At 35.1% G+C, this 17,010-nt stretch overlaps 1 protein-coding gene across 5 annotated transcripts in view; it reads right to left on the bottom strand.

Moving 5' to 3' along the window:
- Positions 1–17,010, bottom strand: part of FER (FER tyrosine kinase) — a 467,575-nt gene that overhangs the window by 251,201 nt on the left and 199,364 nt on the right. For all 5 annotated transcript variants that reach the window (XM_057540547.1, XM_057540548.1, XM_007192081.3 and 2 more), the window contains one exon: positions 4,449–4,541. In XM_057540547.1, coding sequence (XP_057396530.1) covers positions 4,449–4,541 — 93 coding nt within the window. The remainder of the gene's footprint in view (positions 1–4,448; positions 4,542–17,010) is intronic.

Here is a 17,010-nt window from a genome sequence, read left to right as displayed (position 1 = left end):
CAACACTGTTGATCAAAGTGTTCCATTAGACTGTCTTCACAGATAGCTCTACATTTTAGTCACACTGTAAAAAATGGTAAAATAAGTAGCTATGACAAGTTCAATGGGAATATTATCATGATTAATTCATTTCCCTATGTATAATGCAATTAACTGTTTTATTTTATCTAAAATTATGCTCTATAGTTCCAATTTTTATATGTTTATTTGAGTAAAGAAACAGTGATTTCATAGTTGCTGCTTTTTTAAGATTTTAAATTAAACATGCTTCCACACAGAAAAAAAATGAATTTGGATGTCTACCTCACACCATACACAGCTATTAACTTGTAATGGATCAAAGACCTACATGTAAAAGCTAAAACTATAAAACTCTAGAAGGAAACACAGGTGAAAATTGGCATGACCTTGCATTAGTCAATGGTTTTTTAGATACAACACCAAAAGCATGTGAAATGAAAGAAAATTAGATAAATTGGACTTTGTCAAAATTTAAAACTTTTGTGTGTCAAAGAACATTACCAAGAAAGTGAAAAGACAATTCACAAAATGAGAAAATTTTTTTTCAAATTATATATTTGATAAGGGGCTTGTATCCTGAATATATAAAGAACTCATAACTCAGCAATGAAAAAAACCCACCAATTAAAACGTGTGCAAAGGATATGAATAGTCACATCTCTGAAGAACATACGCAAGTGACCAATAATCACATTAAAAGATGCTCAACATCATTAGTCATCAGGAAAATGCAAATAAAACTACAATGAGATACCACTTCATATTTACTAGGATGCCTACAATTTTTAAAAAAGGAAAAAATAACAAGTATTGAGACTGTAGAGAAACTGGAAGACTCATGCATTATATACATTGCTGGTGGGAATGCAAAATGTTGCAACCACTGTGGAAAACAGTTTGGCAGTTCCTCAAAAACTTAAACGTAGAATTACCACACGACCCAGCAATTCCTTGGTATATAACTGAAAGAACTGAAAACATACATTCACTTAAAAACTTGCATGTGAATATTCATTGCAGCATTATTCATAATAGCCAAAGGTGGAACAACCCAAATATCCATCAGCTGATGAATGGGTAAACAATATATGATAAATCCATACAAGGGAACATTATTCAGGCATAAAAAGGAATGAAGTATTGATACATGCTACAACATGGATGAACCTTGAAAACATTACACTAAGTTGAAAGAAACTAGACAAAAAAGGTCACATATTGTGTGACTCTTTTTATGTGAAATGTCCAGAATAGGCAAATCCATAGGGATCAAAAATAGATGAGTGATTACCAGAAAATTGAAAAGGGGGGGAATTAAGACTAATTGCTAACAGAAATGCAGCTGCTTATTGCGGAGATTGAAAGGTTCAGGAATTCTATAGTGGTGATGGTTGCACAACATAATGAATATACTAAAACCACTGTGTGTACACTTTGAAATGCTGATTTTTGTGTTGCGTGAAGTATATCACAATAAAATAATTTAAATAGGCGTAAGTCTGCCATTTTGCAGGGTTTTTAAAAAATGTTTTTTATGAAGAAAAAAATCATTTATAGCAATTAAAAATTTTCCTTCCTCTATGTTACCTTTACCAAACTAGAATACTCCAAAAACTACTAAATTATGTCAGAAAAAAATTTTAAATTACAATTAAGGAGCCTCTAAATTTTATCCATCTTAGATTATCATACTTAATACCTGAAACCTTCACATTCGCATTAAGACTTAAAACCTCAGTTACCTCTGTAGTCGAGGGGAAAATCTTCAAATAAATAGGATATCTAACACCTTACAGAAATAGTTCTGTACCTTTATTCATAGTGTACCACAGCATCATAAACTACAGACTATCTCAATCTTTTTAGTTCATGAGATTTCTGAATAAATCAGGCAATATCAAAGGGCACTTAACTGATGGAGATAATGATTGCCGTAATCATGAAGATAAAATGTGATCAACTGGGGGAGGAAGTGACCGTTCCCTAGAATTCTAAATTACAGAGGAAACATATTCTTAAATGAAATGAGCATTTCATAGCTTCAAGGATGTTGATAAATTTATTAAAAATGTATATCTGAATGAGGCACAGGTTTTGTGGGAAATGCACTTCATTTCAGGTAAAAGCAGTTTGTAAACACCAAATTTTAACCTATATCAATCACTGTCAATTTAGTAATTTTACTGAAGAATAAAGTAATTTTATTCTTCAGTAAAATTACTTAAGAATTTTATTAAGTAAAATTACTTATAATAATTTTACTTTTAAGTTGAGAAAACAATATGCAAATACTTTCAGATATTTAAAAAGTTACAGTTTATACCAGTTAATTATGAAGATTGTACATACTATACCTGACACACTTTTAGGAGTGCCAACCCTGTACAACTTCATCTTAATGAACAAATAGGGTTTTTTTAATTTTAGATGTAAATCAGTGTGTCTTGAAAGAAAAAACCTCTCTCGTCCTCGGATCAACCCTGATTTATCAAAACAGGCTCTGCCTAGAGCCAAAAGTTGAACTTTCCATAACAATGAACTTCAAAGTAATGTAGGCAGCATGAAGTCTCAGAGCCACTGCGTACTCCTAGGCACCTATCTTGAGGGCACAAGGTTCTCAGGCAGCCCAAGTTGTAGGGAAAAAGACAAACATGGGAAATCGTACCCCATTCCCACAATCATAGAATTCTTATTTTTCTGTCACTAGCTAAACTTTTTAAGCTCTAAATTCCACTCTCCTACATTTCCATCTAAGAGTAAAACTAAAGGAAACCTTGAGTTTATAATGAGCCTTGGCTCTCAAGTATTTCAGACATTTTACTCAAGTCAAGCTTGATCTTTAACAGCACACAGGAAGAAAAAATGGTGGGGGACGCCTTTCACAAATCAGCTATTAGGTGCTGGCACAAAGACCTCTGACCTAAGTGAAATAAAGGTGAGTTAATGACAACTTAATTATGCCCTGGGTTTCACTGACTCATTTTAATGTTAAATAATTTTATAAACGGTTCACTGAGGTTTTTGAACATTTCTTTTCAAGAACTACATTTGTTTTTCTTTTTTAAAAAACTGTTTTTAAATATTTCCTTTTAAGAACTGTTTTTCTTTTTTTCTTCTAATAAAAGTTATCAAAAGACTCTCTTCATAGAGTCTCTGAAACTTCTTATAAACTCTTAATCAAGTCTCCTATACTTTATTTTGACTGTCAAATCATAATAAACCAAGTCCTATGAACTACTATTTATCTGTAAAGTTGTAAATTTAAGAAAACAAAAGTAGGAGATAAGATTTGAAAGAGACTTACTCTATCAGGTAGCCCTTGCCCATAATTATTTTTATTTTCACTTGCTATTTAATGCCACATGAGATGGTCTGCATTAGTTCTACTCCCATAGAACACTTCAGCATATTGGAAGTGACAGTGGCAGCATCAAAGGTTAAAATCTATCTCTTTTATACAAAAATATAATTTTCTGCTTTTTTGTTAATTAAAATACTTGACGCTTTGCCGCAATTGTACATAAAAGATTGTTGCTTGAGTGGAATAAATATGGGAACATGTGTTTTATATTAAAAAGGAATTAGAGCAAATAAATCCAAAATGTGAATGGACATTTAACTAATCTAAGGTTAGGAAACACTTTTTTTTTCTAAATAAGAGGAGGTCACATTGTCTTAGCTGAACTTTTAAAGAATAAGAAATGATATTAAGATATTATTCTGTAGAAACTTCACAAGATGGGGGGAAAAGCATGTAATTAATTTGTACTTAATATTGTTTTAACCATCATTCAATAAAATATTATTATAAGGCTCTACTGTGAATGAGGCATGGCTAGAATAAAAAGTTTGATAATTTAGTTTTATAGGTCATGAAGGAAAAAAAATATTTTATAATTTTATATATAAATGAGATAAGAATATTTTTTATCTTGCTTGCCTATAGCTGCTATTACTAGGGGTAATTAATACTCTATGCATTACTGTGATGTGCCTAGCCCAAATTTCAAACGGACTTCCATTATCTAATTAAAATGTTCTCAAAGGTATGAACACACATATAAACTGATACATTTTAAAAATACATATACAATAATCCCTATTATAAAAACATGTTTCACTGTAAAAGAAATTTGTTTATATTTTTCTTCTAATAAAGCCCCAAAGTACATAAAATACTCCCTGTAACTACTTATATGTAGTACAGAAAATCTACAATACAAGTTTCTTTCTTTCCTGCCTACATCACTGTTACTAGGGGTTTTAATATACACATATATACACAGACTCATATGCCCACAAAAAGTTAAATTGTGTACTTACCTTTCCATTCATAAATACAAGTTTACATATTATATTCATTGGTATATCAGAAAGAAGGTAGACAATGACTATTTTCAGTAGCACACAGAGTTCATCCTACTTACTGTTGAAGAGCCCAGTGCAGACTTTGGAGACCTAATGATTCCAGCAATTGAATGACGAATAGACTCAAATTTGGATAGCCTCTCCTTTCTTTCCTGGAGAGATTAAGAAAGAAGCCTTCAGCAGTAGTAAACTATCTAGTATATACACAGTTATGCTAGGTATTTAGGTATTTATCCACAGCTTATGTCCATCCACTCTGTCTTCCAAGTAAATAAAATGTAAGCTTCCTAACATTAAGAATTAAAAATAACCAAACGCATATGAACTCTATAGCATTTTATTTTCCTGGTCCCTCAATAAATGTCATGATTTGGGGAAAAATAAGAAAGAAATAGAAATTCATGAGATGACAGAAAACAAGAAATGCTAAGGAAACACACAGAAAACCAAATATTAGTGCTCAGAGGAAAAAAAAAAAAAGACACAAACTAGAAGGAACCAGTCTAACAGAAAATTTCAGATGGTACTGTAGTTGTGACATATTCTTCATAAATTTAATTACAAAACAACTGCTGTATATGCCTTACTCCCCACTCTTCCATTCTCCACATCTTGGCTATACCTTTTTAACAGTTTTCGCCTTCCCAAATGTTTTTATTTCAGAAGATTTCTCAAGCACTAGAAATAGATTTTTAAAAAATCCCAAACACCCCAGCTCTTCCAAATGACAGTCTATTTAGATGCCATGGTAAATTACAAATGAACAACTTTAACCAAAAAGCACAGAACAGTTCTCAAAGCAAGGCTCTTAAAGGAGGCACTAAGGTAGAAACAATAAGGTTCTTGATGTCAGAAGGAAAAAAGAGTTTAAGTCTGGGCAAATCACTTAACTATTCTGGCTCTTAAGTTTCCATATCAGTAAACAGGAGGACACTGGACTAGATAAAAATCTTCATCTCAGAAAATTCGTGACCATTGTTCAAATCCCCAGTCATTTGCATTGCCTTGATCATTGATGAAACTTTCATAGAAGAGCTCCACTGCATCAGGCTGGCAACCAGAGTTACTCCCCTTAGGACAATTAGTTATATCCTGCCTGAGGGTGTCCTCAGAACTTGTTCCCCAATGGAAGGATGAACTAAGGAGAGTGAAAGGTAACAATGGAACACTTTTTTGTTAATAATAGCTTGTTGAAGCAATAACCATATATTATTTCTTACAGACTTCCGTAAATAAACTCAACCTAATAACATTCTTAGAAGGAACAATGAAAGTGATTATTTGGCCCTGTAGGAACAGTCAGAGACTTATTCAAGCCAGTAGGCAATAAGATTCAAGAAAAAGATAACATTCATGCTCAAACTCCAGGCTGAGTGCCAAATATCTTTGGGACTACTTATGCAAAGCAGCCATGAAATTTGGAGGGATTTTGTGAGAAATAACTACAGGGAAATTATAACCCTAGAGAAGATTGTCTCCTGAAAAAAATTCTAAACTGTTGATAACTCTATAACATAAATGAAATACTTCAAATATCAATATGTCCTTCATAAAAGGAATGCATTTATAAATCAACAAATAACTTAGTCTTTTGCAGATATTGATTTGCTGGAGAGAATGAAGGATACACAGTTTCTATTCCCATCCCATCACGGTATACAATTTAAGTATAAAACAGTTTCTAAAGGATTTATTTTAGCAATTGGGTTCTGACTGAAGAGAAATCATTTTAGAAGTATTCACTACCTAGTAACCTAGTTTGTCATGCTTCTTTTTTTCTTTGATGCTTGCATATTAAGAACATTTATTAAAAGAAAGCCCCCTTGCTAAGTCAAGCATTTTCATATTTTGAAATAATGAAATTGGAAACTAAATGTGCAAAAGGAACATCTGAATGATTAAGATTTTGTCTTAAAATAACAATGCTAAGGAAATTTATAGTATAACAGAATGGAGTTCAACGAAACCTAGGTTGTAAAGCTTTCTATCATTCTTCCTGCTTTCTTGACTCTGTAACTTCTTAAATGATTTCTCCAGGGACATAAATCCCAAGCCCCAGGCTATAATCAGCTCCCTCCCTGTTCAATACCGAAGTATAATTCATGTTCCATGGAGATTTTCTCAAATGTATGAGCAAAAACGTATTATAATTCTTTTAATAAAGTATTCAGTAGTGCAAGATGTACACCAACCAGTTTCCTTTTCAGCACCTCACTGACTCAACAATTTAAGTACTGATAGATTTTGCTCAGTGAGCAACTGTGCATTTCAGTTTTTTTTAAAACTTACAGTACTATGAGTTAAATTATCAAGACATCTTAACTGAAATTCTGCTTTTAAAACAATTAAGGGACATAATAATAGGGCAGTACATTTATCTTCTTTGCTTAAACTAATAAATTACAAAACAAAGAATACATTATGATGAGAATGAAAGTATTTCATTAGAGGTCCCTATGTCTAGTAATCAAGGCACTTTACCAGTTTCAGCCATACCCTCACAAAGCTCATTATTCTATTTAACAAATTATTCATTATTCATCATTATTATTCATTATTCCCAAGCTCGTTATTCTACTTAATACACTATTTTGAACAGATCAAAATAATCCCTTTGCCATTACCTGTGTATGCTGAACATGTCTTTCTCACAGCAGCTTCCTTATCTCTCCTCCCTCTTCCCTCTCTGCCTCCCATTTTCCCTTCTTTTCTCCTCCCTCTCTTCCTTACCATAATGAATGCTTATAATATTAGCTGTTATTATTATTATTTGGGTTTTACTAATATTGACAAGGACATTTGGGCTGCTTCCATCTTTTGGCTATTGTGAATAGTGCTGCTATGAACACTCGTACACATGTACTTGGGTATCTGTTTTCAACTCTTTCAGGGATTTATCTGGGAGTGGAATTGCTGTGTCATATGGTAATTCTATGTTTACCTTTTTGAGGAACAGCCAAACTGTTCTTTCACAGTGGCTGACCCATTTTACATTCCCACCAGCAACGGATGTGGCTTCTAACTTCTCCACATCCTCACCAACACTTATTATTTCTGTTTTTCTGATTATCATCATCCCAGTGGTTGTAAAGTGCTGCTTGCATTTATTTTTTTAATGGATATTTTCACAGGATATAGAATTAAAAGTCGATGGCTTTGTTTTTTCTTCCAGCACTTTGTCTTCTGGTCTCCATTGCTTCTGGTAGGAAGTCAGCTAAAATTCATGTCATTATTCCCCTATACATAATGTTTCTTTTTTCTCTCACTGCTTTTATAATCAACTAGGAAATAAGTACATGTTATTTTTTTTCTTTTAATTATCCTGCTTGGGATCTGTTAAATTTCGTGGACTTGTGGGTTGAAAATGTTGGAAAACACTTAACCATTGTCTCTTCAAATATGTTTCTACTCCCACCTCCCTCTCTCCTTTCTTCCTTAGATTCTAATTACATGTATGTTAGCCCTTTTGATATCACCCCATGATCTCAAACACTCTATTACCTATTTTTCTCTTTTTGCTTCATTGTGAATACTTTGTCAACCTGTCTTCAAAGCTCACTATAATTTTCCTCTCTGTGTCCAGTCTACTGACAAGTCCATCTAATGAATTGATCAGCACTGATATTATATATTTCATTCTAGAATTTCTATTTTTATAGCATCCACATTGCTGCTGAACTTCTCCATCTTTTCATATACATTGTCTATCTTTTCTATTAGATCCCTTAGTATTTTTGTAAAAGCTACATTAAAGACATTGTCTGATAATTCCAATACCTGGGCCATATCTGAGTCTGCTTATTTTCTTAGCTGTGGGTCACATTTCTTACTTTTTAGTGGGCCATATAATCTTTGATTGTGTGCCAGATGGTTTGTATAAAAAAAAACAGTAGAATCTGAATTCAATAATATTTACCTCAAGAAAGAGGCACACATACTCCTTTTTTCTGTCAGGCTGCTAGAATTGGGGCTGTAGTTAATAAGTTGGGCCTGGCCTCTGCTGCTGCTCTGGTTTGAATTAGTTCACCACCAGCTTCAAATATTTTGGGCTAGATCAAGAGTTTTTCTTCAGCTAGGAATGGAATCTGAGCCCTGGCAAGATTCCAGCACCCTCTTTTTTTGGGGGGGGTGTGGGATAGGGGGGCACTAGGGAGTTCTCTTTACTCTCCAGGCTCACCCACTATATATATCTAAGATAACTTTCTACCCTTCTTCCTAGCCTTTGGAGAGCCATTGCCCTGTACTCTGTGAAGACCCAGAATTCCCTGAAGAGAATCAACTTGGGAGGGATTTCGTATTTTCCTCTGTTGGTGAAAATCCAGAGTGCTCAGTCCTCCTGTCCAAAAGCCTCAAACGCCACCCACACCCCCAACAACAGTGTACCACCTTTTTGGTGCGGGGAGAACTTCACTTGGAGTATCTTTCTCAAGTCTCCTTCTCTGATTCTCTGCTCCACTTGTGGAAGACCCTTGAGTAAATGCTGGTGAGTGGATGCTGCCTCACTGTGGGGAGGGCTCCTTCAGATTCTAATCTGCCACACCAGCCTGCACACTGCTCTTACAAGTTTGTTAAAAGCTTGTTGAGTTGACTTCTCCTTACTCCCTTCGATGGAAGTTTCCTCCTATCACTCAGTTCCACCAAGGATGGAAGTAGTCACAGGTTTTTTGTTTGCTTGTTTTTGGGTTTTGTTTTCGTTTCCTATGAAAGGCTTGCCACTTTCTGGACTTTGGTTCATTTAGGTTTCTTTCTGTCCTCAGATCCCTGATGAGTATTTTTTTTAACTATTATTTTGTACCTTATCCTCCTTATTTTGGTTATGAGGTAAGAATGAACGTCTCTTGTGACTTTCTATATCCAAACAAGATGCAGCATTCATATGTATTTTATTAAGACAAGTAACCTACCAGTCATAATTTTATTTACCTTTATTCACAAACCAAGAAAATAAAAAGACACAATTTAAGGGTCTTCAGTATGACAAAGAAGCCATTAATTTATCAAAAGTTACAGACTTTAATTTAACTACCATTTTCTAAAGCAGTCAATTATCACAACAGGCCTTTAAAGACTATGTTCCTCAGAAGATTATTTAAAGGGTTAAACTCCAGACAACTCAAAAATTTTGATTGTTATTCTGTTTTGGTTTTCTTGTTTTTTGGTTTTTTTGTTTGTTTGTTTTCTTTTGTTGATTGCTCTTGGGGGGTAGGGGAGATAAAGTTTATTGGTTTTATATTTTCTGCAGAGGACCTCACAAGGACACTACAAAGACTACTATGTACATATTTCATTTCTGTAAACATTTTAAGTTTCCAACTTTATCTAAGAAGTTTCATGAACGGTTTTACTGTTTGATATTTTCATACTGCACATGTATCAATAATCCTCTTATCTGTTCAGAGCTCCTTTTGTTACTGGAACTAATAACTGAGAACATTTCAAGTTTCAAGGCCTCAGTCGAGACTTTATTAGAATGGAATCAGCAACTGCAGGACCCAAAAGAAAATCATGACTAAAATAACAAAAAAGAATAAATTTTAAAGAAAGGAATGTGGCGCTTATAATGTTACGCTTCCATTATCAGCAAATAAAATCCAACTGGGAAACCTGTTTTAGAAAGAAGTCAGTTAGGTTCTAAGCATTTGTCTCACCCTCAACCCCTTTCTAAGAGAAACTTCCACACTATGGGATTGCTGGTACCGCCTGCCTGAGAATGAAGTTAATAGATAAAAGGTGAGAAATGAAGACAGACAAATTCTTGATGACATGGTTTGAATTTCTGGATATATCCAGTTATGTGAGTGGATAAACTCTCTTTTTTGCTTTAACTAATCTGCCTTACTTGACTGCTACATAGAATGAATACAGCAGGCCTTCCTAGAATATCCATGAGTAATTGAAGATTTCTAATAAACGATTACAAATATCACAATTGTCACTAACAAAATAATGCACTAACATTTTTAATGTTTTGGACACATTTACTTTCAACAGGAAAATAAATATTTTAATATTGAAATACATTAACATAAATGTAACAATTACTTGCAAAATAAACACTTACTATGTTGTGATGATTACTCTTACTTATTCCCATTAATTTAACAGTTTCAGCACATGACACAGAAAATAACTGCTCAACATGTTGGTGAAAACCCTAGTTTAGATGGTTATTAATAGATGTTATACTACAAAAGGTTCAGTAATTCCACAGATTTTAGAACTGCTCAGTTAAACAAATTTAAACAGATTTCTTAAATGCAACATGTCTCAGAGCCTCAATAATGCATTAGTACATGCACTCTTTTTTTGGAAGAAATATTATTCTGCAAAATTCACTTCAAGAAATGCTGTCATGAGGCTTTCATTATGAGGCAGTAGGAGGGAAAACATTCTCCTCCACTTTACATCAGTCATGGCTTTTTCTTGGACATTATCTTCACATGTAACAGCTCCAAATTAACTAATTCCAGCTCCTCTCTTTCTGGCCACAAGCACCTACCCCACTGGTTTGCTTTCACCAGTTCCACTATAATCATTTTCCAATGTCACTGAAACCCTAAGGCTCTGAGTCTCCTAATCTCTCCCAATCAATCACCTTCTCATTTCTTCTCTTCTTTTTCTAACTGAGATGCCATGACACATCATTTCACTGACACTTTTGCCAATATTCTAAATTCTCTTGCTCTCCTGTCTCTTAGTTGTCCCCAGGCAGCAAACCCTAATGGTGGATCGATTCAACTTTCTGCATTCAGCAACTCACCACTGATGGGGAGAAGCACATGATTATTACTTCAAAAGAGCCCTAAATATCTGACATACTATGAAATTTCTCTGGCCAACTCACTTCTTTTTTTTTTTTTTCTTTTTTTTTTTTTTTTAAATCTCTAGGGGTGGGGCTAAGGCATTTGTGTTTTTTTTTTTATAGCTACTTTATTTACTTATTTATTTATTTATTTTTGGCTGTGTTGGGTCTTCGGTTCGTGCGAGGGCTTTCTCTAGTTGCGGCAAGCGGGGGCCACTCTTCATCGCGGTGCGGGGACCGCTCTTCATCGCAGTGCGCGGGCCTTTCACTATCGCGGCCCCTCCCGTTGCGGGGCACAGGCTCCAGACGCGCAGGCTCAGTAGTTGTGGCTCACGGGCCCAGTTGCTCCGTGGCATGTGGGATCTTCCCAGACCAGGGCTTGAACCCGTGTCCCCTGCATTAGCAGGCAGATTCTCAACCACTGCGCCACCAGGGAAGCCCCCCAACTCACTTCTTAACTCTCCCACTGCCGTTGTCAACCATTTCAAACCTTTCTTACTTTTCTTGTGTCTAAAACCACCTTGTTCTACCCTCTACAGCTTCTTTAGAAGGAAGCTACAAGCCAGCAACTCCTTCAACTTCCCTTTTCAAACCTACAAATCCATTCCTTCTCTTCCCATTCTAACCTCTTCCCCATTTGGAAACATGAAGCTATCTCTCTCCCACCAAGGGTGACCACTCTACTTGTACCTCATCCCTTCCTGTCCTCCTAAGGACTTTACACCTTAAAAAAACCTAATAGATTTCTCTTTGATGTACTGTCCCATCAGCTTTTATATTTAAGTTGCTCTCATAGGAAAACAAGGAGAAGAGGTAGTAAGAGAAAGGAGGTGGGAGAGAGAAATGAAGAGAAGAAAGGATGAACCTTTCCCTTTACCACACATCCTGCTCCAGCTGCTGCTTGCTTTTTACCAAAAAAAGAAAAATCTCTAAAAGAGTTATCTATGTGAGCTAGAAATCTCAGGACCAAGTCTCTATTCCTATACAATAGGCACTAATCTGTTTAAATTAATAAAGCATCCATTGCATATACTGGTATTTTCAGAAATTCATTCATTATTTCATCACTAGGCAATAAGCAGAGCAGAATCAATAAGTGATGAAGAGCATACTGGCCTAGAACAGTCAATATGTAACTCCAAATATCATACTTACTATCAGGAAGAACTTTGATTAGGTGTCATCGTCCAAACTACAGTTTTTCAGCTGAAAATTTAGAGTGGGTATTCATCAAGTAACCATATCAATGGTTTCACAAAATTATTAAAGGTACAATAATAGTACAATAATTCCAAATATTTAAAATTGTATTTTTTATTAAGCAAAATTATTACATGGGAGAAAAAGTTTAGAGATATGAGAATTTGAACATCCCCTAAATCCCCTTGTTCCTACTGAGTTCTCCAGAGATTTTATAACTAGCGTTGTCTATCTCTGTCCTTATAGAGGAAACCTTAATTTATACCTATCGTAAATGCACATAGAAAATATAATAACAAAGAAAGTATAGCCCAGAAAAACTAATCGTATTTTCATCCATCAGTTTGAGGTAAAAACTCTATATAGCTCTCTGAGCACAGAGATGACTGAATCCTCAAAATAAGGCCTCTCCAGGAAGGTTTCCTGTAGTTACCTCACTCAGAGCAAAATTTCATGAAGATTCTAATAAAAGTAACTGAAAGGTTATAAATGGTGTTTAAATTTTTATTCCTGATGAATTTTTCATCCCACAACATTCTTTTTGACTTTGATTATATACTTTCTATTTCAATATATAACTAGAGTTAAGAAGTGATTTGTTCAGTTGGAGTGGCAGCCCTAAAAATTGAGAGGCTATATTTTATTTAAATAATGGCCAAAGGGAATGTCAAATGTCTTGACTCAACTTTCCTAGGTTTGCATGACCTACACATTTTAGAAAGCACAGCTTTTAAAGGCACCATGATTGTTCTTCACTGTCTTCATTCCTTAGGCAAGCTAACTCTCGTTTCAAGATACACATTGGAAATATTTTCTCCTTGCCAAGCATTAACTTCCTACCTTACAAGTGGCTGCAATGTGTTTTACCTGAGATTCAGAAAAGTTTATACAGAAGAAAATTTTCTTATAAAGGGGAAGGAAAGCTGATACAAATATTTGTAATGTCTAGTAGCAATCAGATGGATTCACAACTTCTCAGGACGGGTAAGGAAAAGAGGAAGTGGTTTAGAGCCAATCTAGGTCTACTTAACACAAATAGCTATGCTCAAAGGTACATAGCAAGCTCAGCAGTTATTTTGTTTTGTTTTGTTTTTACATATCCAAGAGAATTAGAATAATTCTATATAGGTGTAGGGCATTTGATTCTAATCATACTTTCATGGCCTTAGACATAGCAAAAATTTTTCCAGAGCCTCAAAACACTATCTAGCCATATTCAGAGTTTCTCAGAAGACAAAATTCACGCCTCAGAAAGCATTTCACCCCCCCTTAAGTCATGATAAGCTCACAATTCACATTTAAAATTCGAAGAGCATAAAGAACTTTATCTCTAATGGATATGAAGCTGAAAGAAGACAGGTATTACTTTTTCTAATCTTCAGTATAAGACAAAAATATCAATGATTTCCTTGGCCATAGAAGTCATTGAAACTACACGATTAGTTTGTAATATTTCTAATTCAGAATACCTTTGCACAGCTATACTTTATTCCAAGTAAAAACTTAATCTTTTACCGGTACTACTCAAATTGTAGTATAATATCTATAGAACTGACTGACAGATACATAATATTTTCATTTGAAATAGTACCAGGAGAAACAGCAATTCAATAAAGGATGAATCCTAATTAAACAATAATCCTCTTTATCAAAGGATAAAGAAAAAAGATTATCTCACCAAAAAAAAATTTTTTTTTTATTTTAAAAAGGAGTCTGGAATTTTCCTCTCATTAAAAAATAAAAAAAAAACAAACAATCAAAAAAAAAAACCCACCAGATACAATATGAAAGCATTATCATAAGTACCTTAGCCTACTTTCTTTCTGCTTCATGTGATAAAATAAAGCAGATGAGTTAATGGAGGAAGATTATACAAGAACAGCAGATAATTAGGAAGTACTCTATCAATGGATGAAAGACCAATGACACCCACAATGATCAATCTCAACATTGGGATAGCAGTCCAACTAAAATATACTTTATTTTCCACAGATCATTATCCTAACTTTTCCTTCCCTCTGAAACTTAGCTACCTGAAAGTGTTGATAGAAAAAAAAAAAAAATCAACTATATAACCGTCTCTGCTTATTCCTTGTTAGCCACTTGCTTCTCGTGTCACTGAAATTTTAATTTGCTCTCCCACATGACCTCAATGTTGCCAAACCCACTGGGTACTTTATTTGACTTTCCACAGAACGTTTCCCTGTTGACGACTCCCCTCTTTTCCCTAGGCTTCAGTAACATCACTGCCTCTTGGTTTTCCTCCTATCTGTCTGGTTGTTCCACCTCATTCTCCCTTACAACATCCTTTTTCTTTGCCTGCCCCATAAATGTCGGTCACCCAACATTGCCATCCTTGGCCCTCCTCTCTTGCCCCCCCCGCAAAATCAAACACATTTATCTCTATCACTTCAATTATCATCTGCATGCTGATGATGCCCAAAAGCTACATCTCTAGGCCAGACCTCCAACTAGAACTCATCATCCTTCCCCCAGTCCAATCTGCTTCTATTCCTATGAGCCTTTCTTTTGTGGCTAGCGCCGACAACTACAGAATTCTGAAGGCAGAAACCTGGAGGTCAATCTTGGTATTCCTTCTCCCTCATATCCATATCCAATCAGTCACCAAATTCAAAAGTTTGTAAAATATCTCTAAAATCAGCCCCTTTCTTTCAGTACTCCCTGATGTGACTTCAGTTCAGGCACCAGCATTACTGCCCTGGATTGTTCTTTGCTCCTGTTCTCTACAAAGCCCCGAGTGGTCTTTGTAAAAAGGTAAATCAGACCATTTCACTCTGCTGCTTACTATCTTGAATGGCTCCCCCACTGAGTTCACAATAAAATCCCAATTCACACAAAAAGGTTTTTCCATAATATAGCTCCTACATACTTATTCAATCTCCTCTCTCTCCACTTAACTTTTCATACCTATAATATGGTCATATATAAATACTGAAGATTTGGAATGCACCATATTTTCTTTTACCTAAGTGATACATGATGCTTCTTCCTTTTCCTGAAATACTATTCCAAAATTTTTCTTTTTTTTTTGGCCGGTCCACCTCTTATTCCTTCTTCAGGCCCAAAGCAGACTTTTACCCCGAGATCTGGCACTCTAAATCAAGAGTATTCTTTTTATGTTCTCTGACAGTACCCAAACTTTACTCTCGTCACATTCTTGTTATAATTATCTGTTAACTTCACTCAACTGTGAGCTCCTTGCGGACAAGGACTTTATCTCATTCAGCTTTGTATACAAAGCTGAGACAGTGCGTGTGGCATATTGTACTTTCCAAAATGGCCTCAACAATATCTCCATCACACATGCCCTTCTTACCATAAAAACTCTGACTCTTCTTTCACTGAGAAGTGGGGCATATGTTCTCTCCACTTGATTTTGGGCGAGTATGTGACAATCGTGAAAGGGACACTACATGACTTCTGAGGCTAGGTCATACAATCAGCTTCCTTCTGGTTTTCTTAGAACATATACTCTTGAACCTAGCCACCTCAAGCTGTAACAAACATCAAGCAACCCAGAGACAGATCTAAAAGAAGGTAAACAGAGCTCAGTTGAACTTGCAGCCAGCAGCACCCAAACTGCAAGTCATGTGAGTGAACCACTTAGGAAGTGGATCCTAATGCCTCTAGTCCAACTGTTACAGTTTATGGCACGTGGAACAGAGATAAGCCTTCCACACTGAACTCTTCCCAAACAGAGATTCATGAGCAAATGAAATAACTGGTTGTTTTAAGCCTTTAAGTTTTGCAGTGATCTGTTACATAGCAATAGATCATCAGAAGAGTGCCTGTCATAAAGTACACACACACACACAGTGGAGTATACATATGCACAACACGTACTAACACATATACATAAAGTTTGGTGAATCAACGAATACATTTTCCAAATCAATTTTACTCCATAAGTTAGATTTGGTGGACAGAGGAGAGACTGTTGCCAAATATTTTAATTAGAATAGTTAAAGTATCTTAGCTTTTTTATCATTACAAAAACTGATTCAGAAAATCAAACACAAGAAATATATAAATTAGGGTAAATGTCCTCGTAATCACCACCCAGTTCAAGAAATAGAACTTTATCAAATACTGCAGAAGGCCTCCAGGTGACAGACAGGTCCCAGTCACAACCACCTACATCCTTTCCTCCAAAGTTACCACTATCATGCCTTCCACAGTAAATCACTCACTTGCATTATTTTTAGTTTTATTTTTAGTTTTTAGTGTGCATCCCTAGATACTATACTTTTAGTTTTGAACATTTTTAAAATTTTATTTAATGTATCTTTAAGCATCTTTTAATCAATAAGTTCCCTCTCCATCCCTATATTTTCCTTACAATTCAGCTGTTTAAAGACCCAGCCATTTTGGATGGACCTAGGGTCTGTCATACAGAGTTAAGTAAGTCAGAAAGAGGAAAACAAATATCGTATGCTAACATATATATATGGAATCTAAAAAAAAAAAAAAAAAATTGGTTCTGAAGAACCTAGGGGCAAGACAAGAATAAAGACGCAGACGTAGAGAATGGACTTGAGGACACGGGGAGGGGGAAGGGTAAACTGAGACGAAGTGAGAGAGTAGCATGGACTTACATA

This window comes from Balaenoptera acutorostrata, chromosome 2 (assembly GCF_949987535.1).
Source record: "Balaenoptera acutorostrata chromosome 2, mBalAcu1.1, whole genome shotgun sequence".
Taxonomy (NCBI): domain Eukaryota; kingdom Metazoa; phylum Chordata; class Mammalia; order Artiodactyla; family Balaenopteridae; genus Balaenoptera; species Balaenoptera acutorostrata.
The sequence above is the reverse complement of the archived record's forward strand: the minus strand, read 5'-3'. Positions and strand labels throughout refer to the sequence as shown.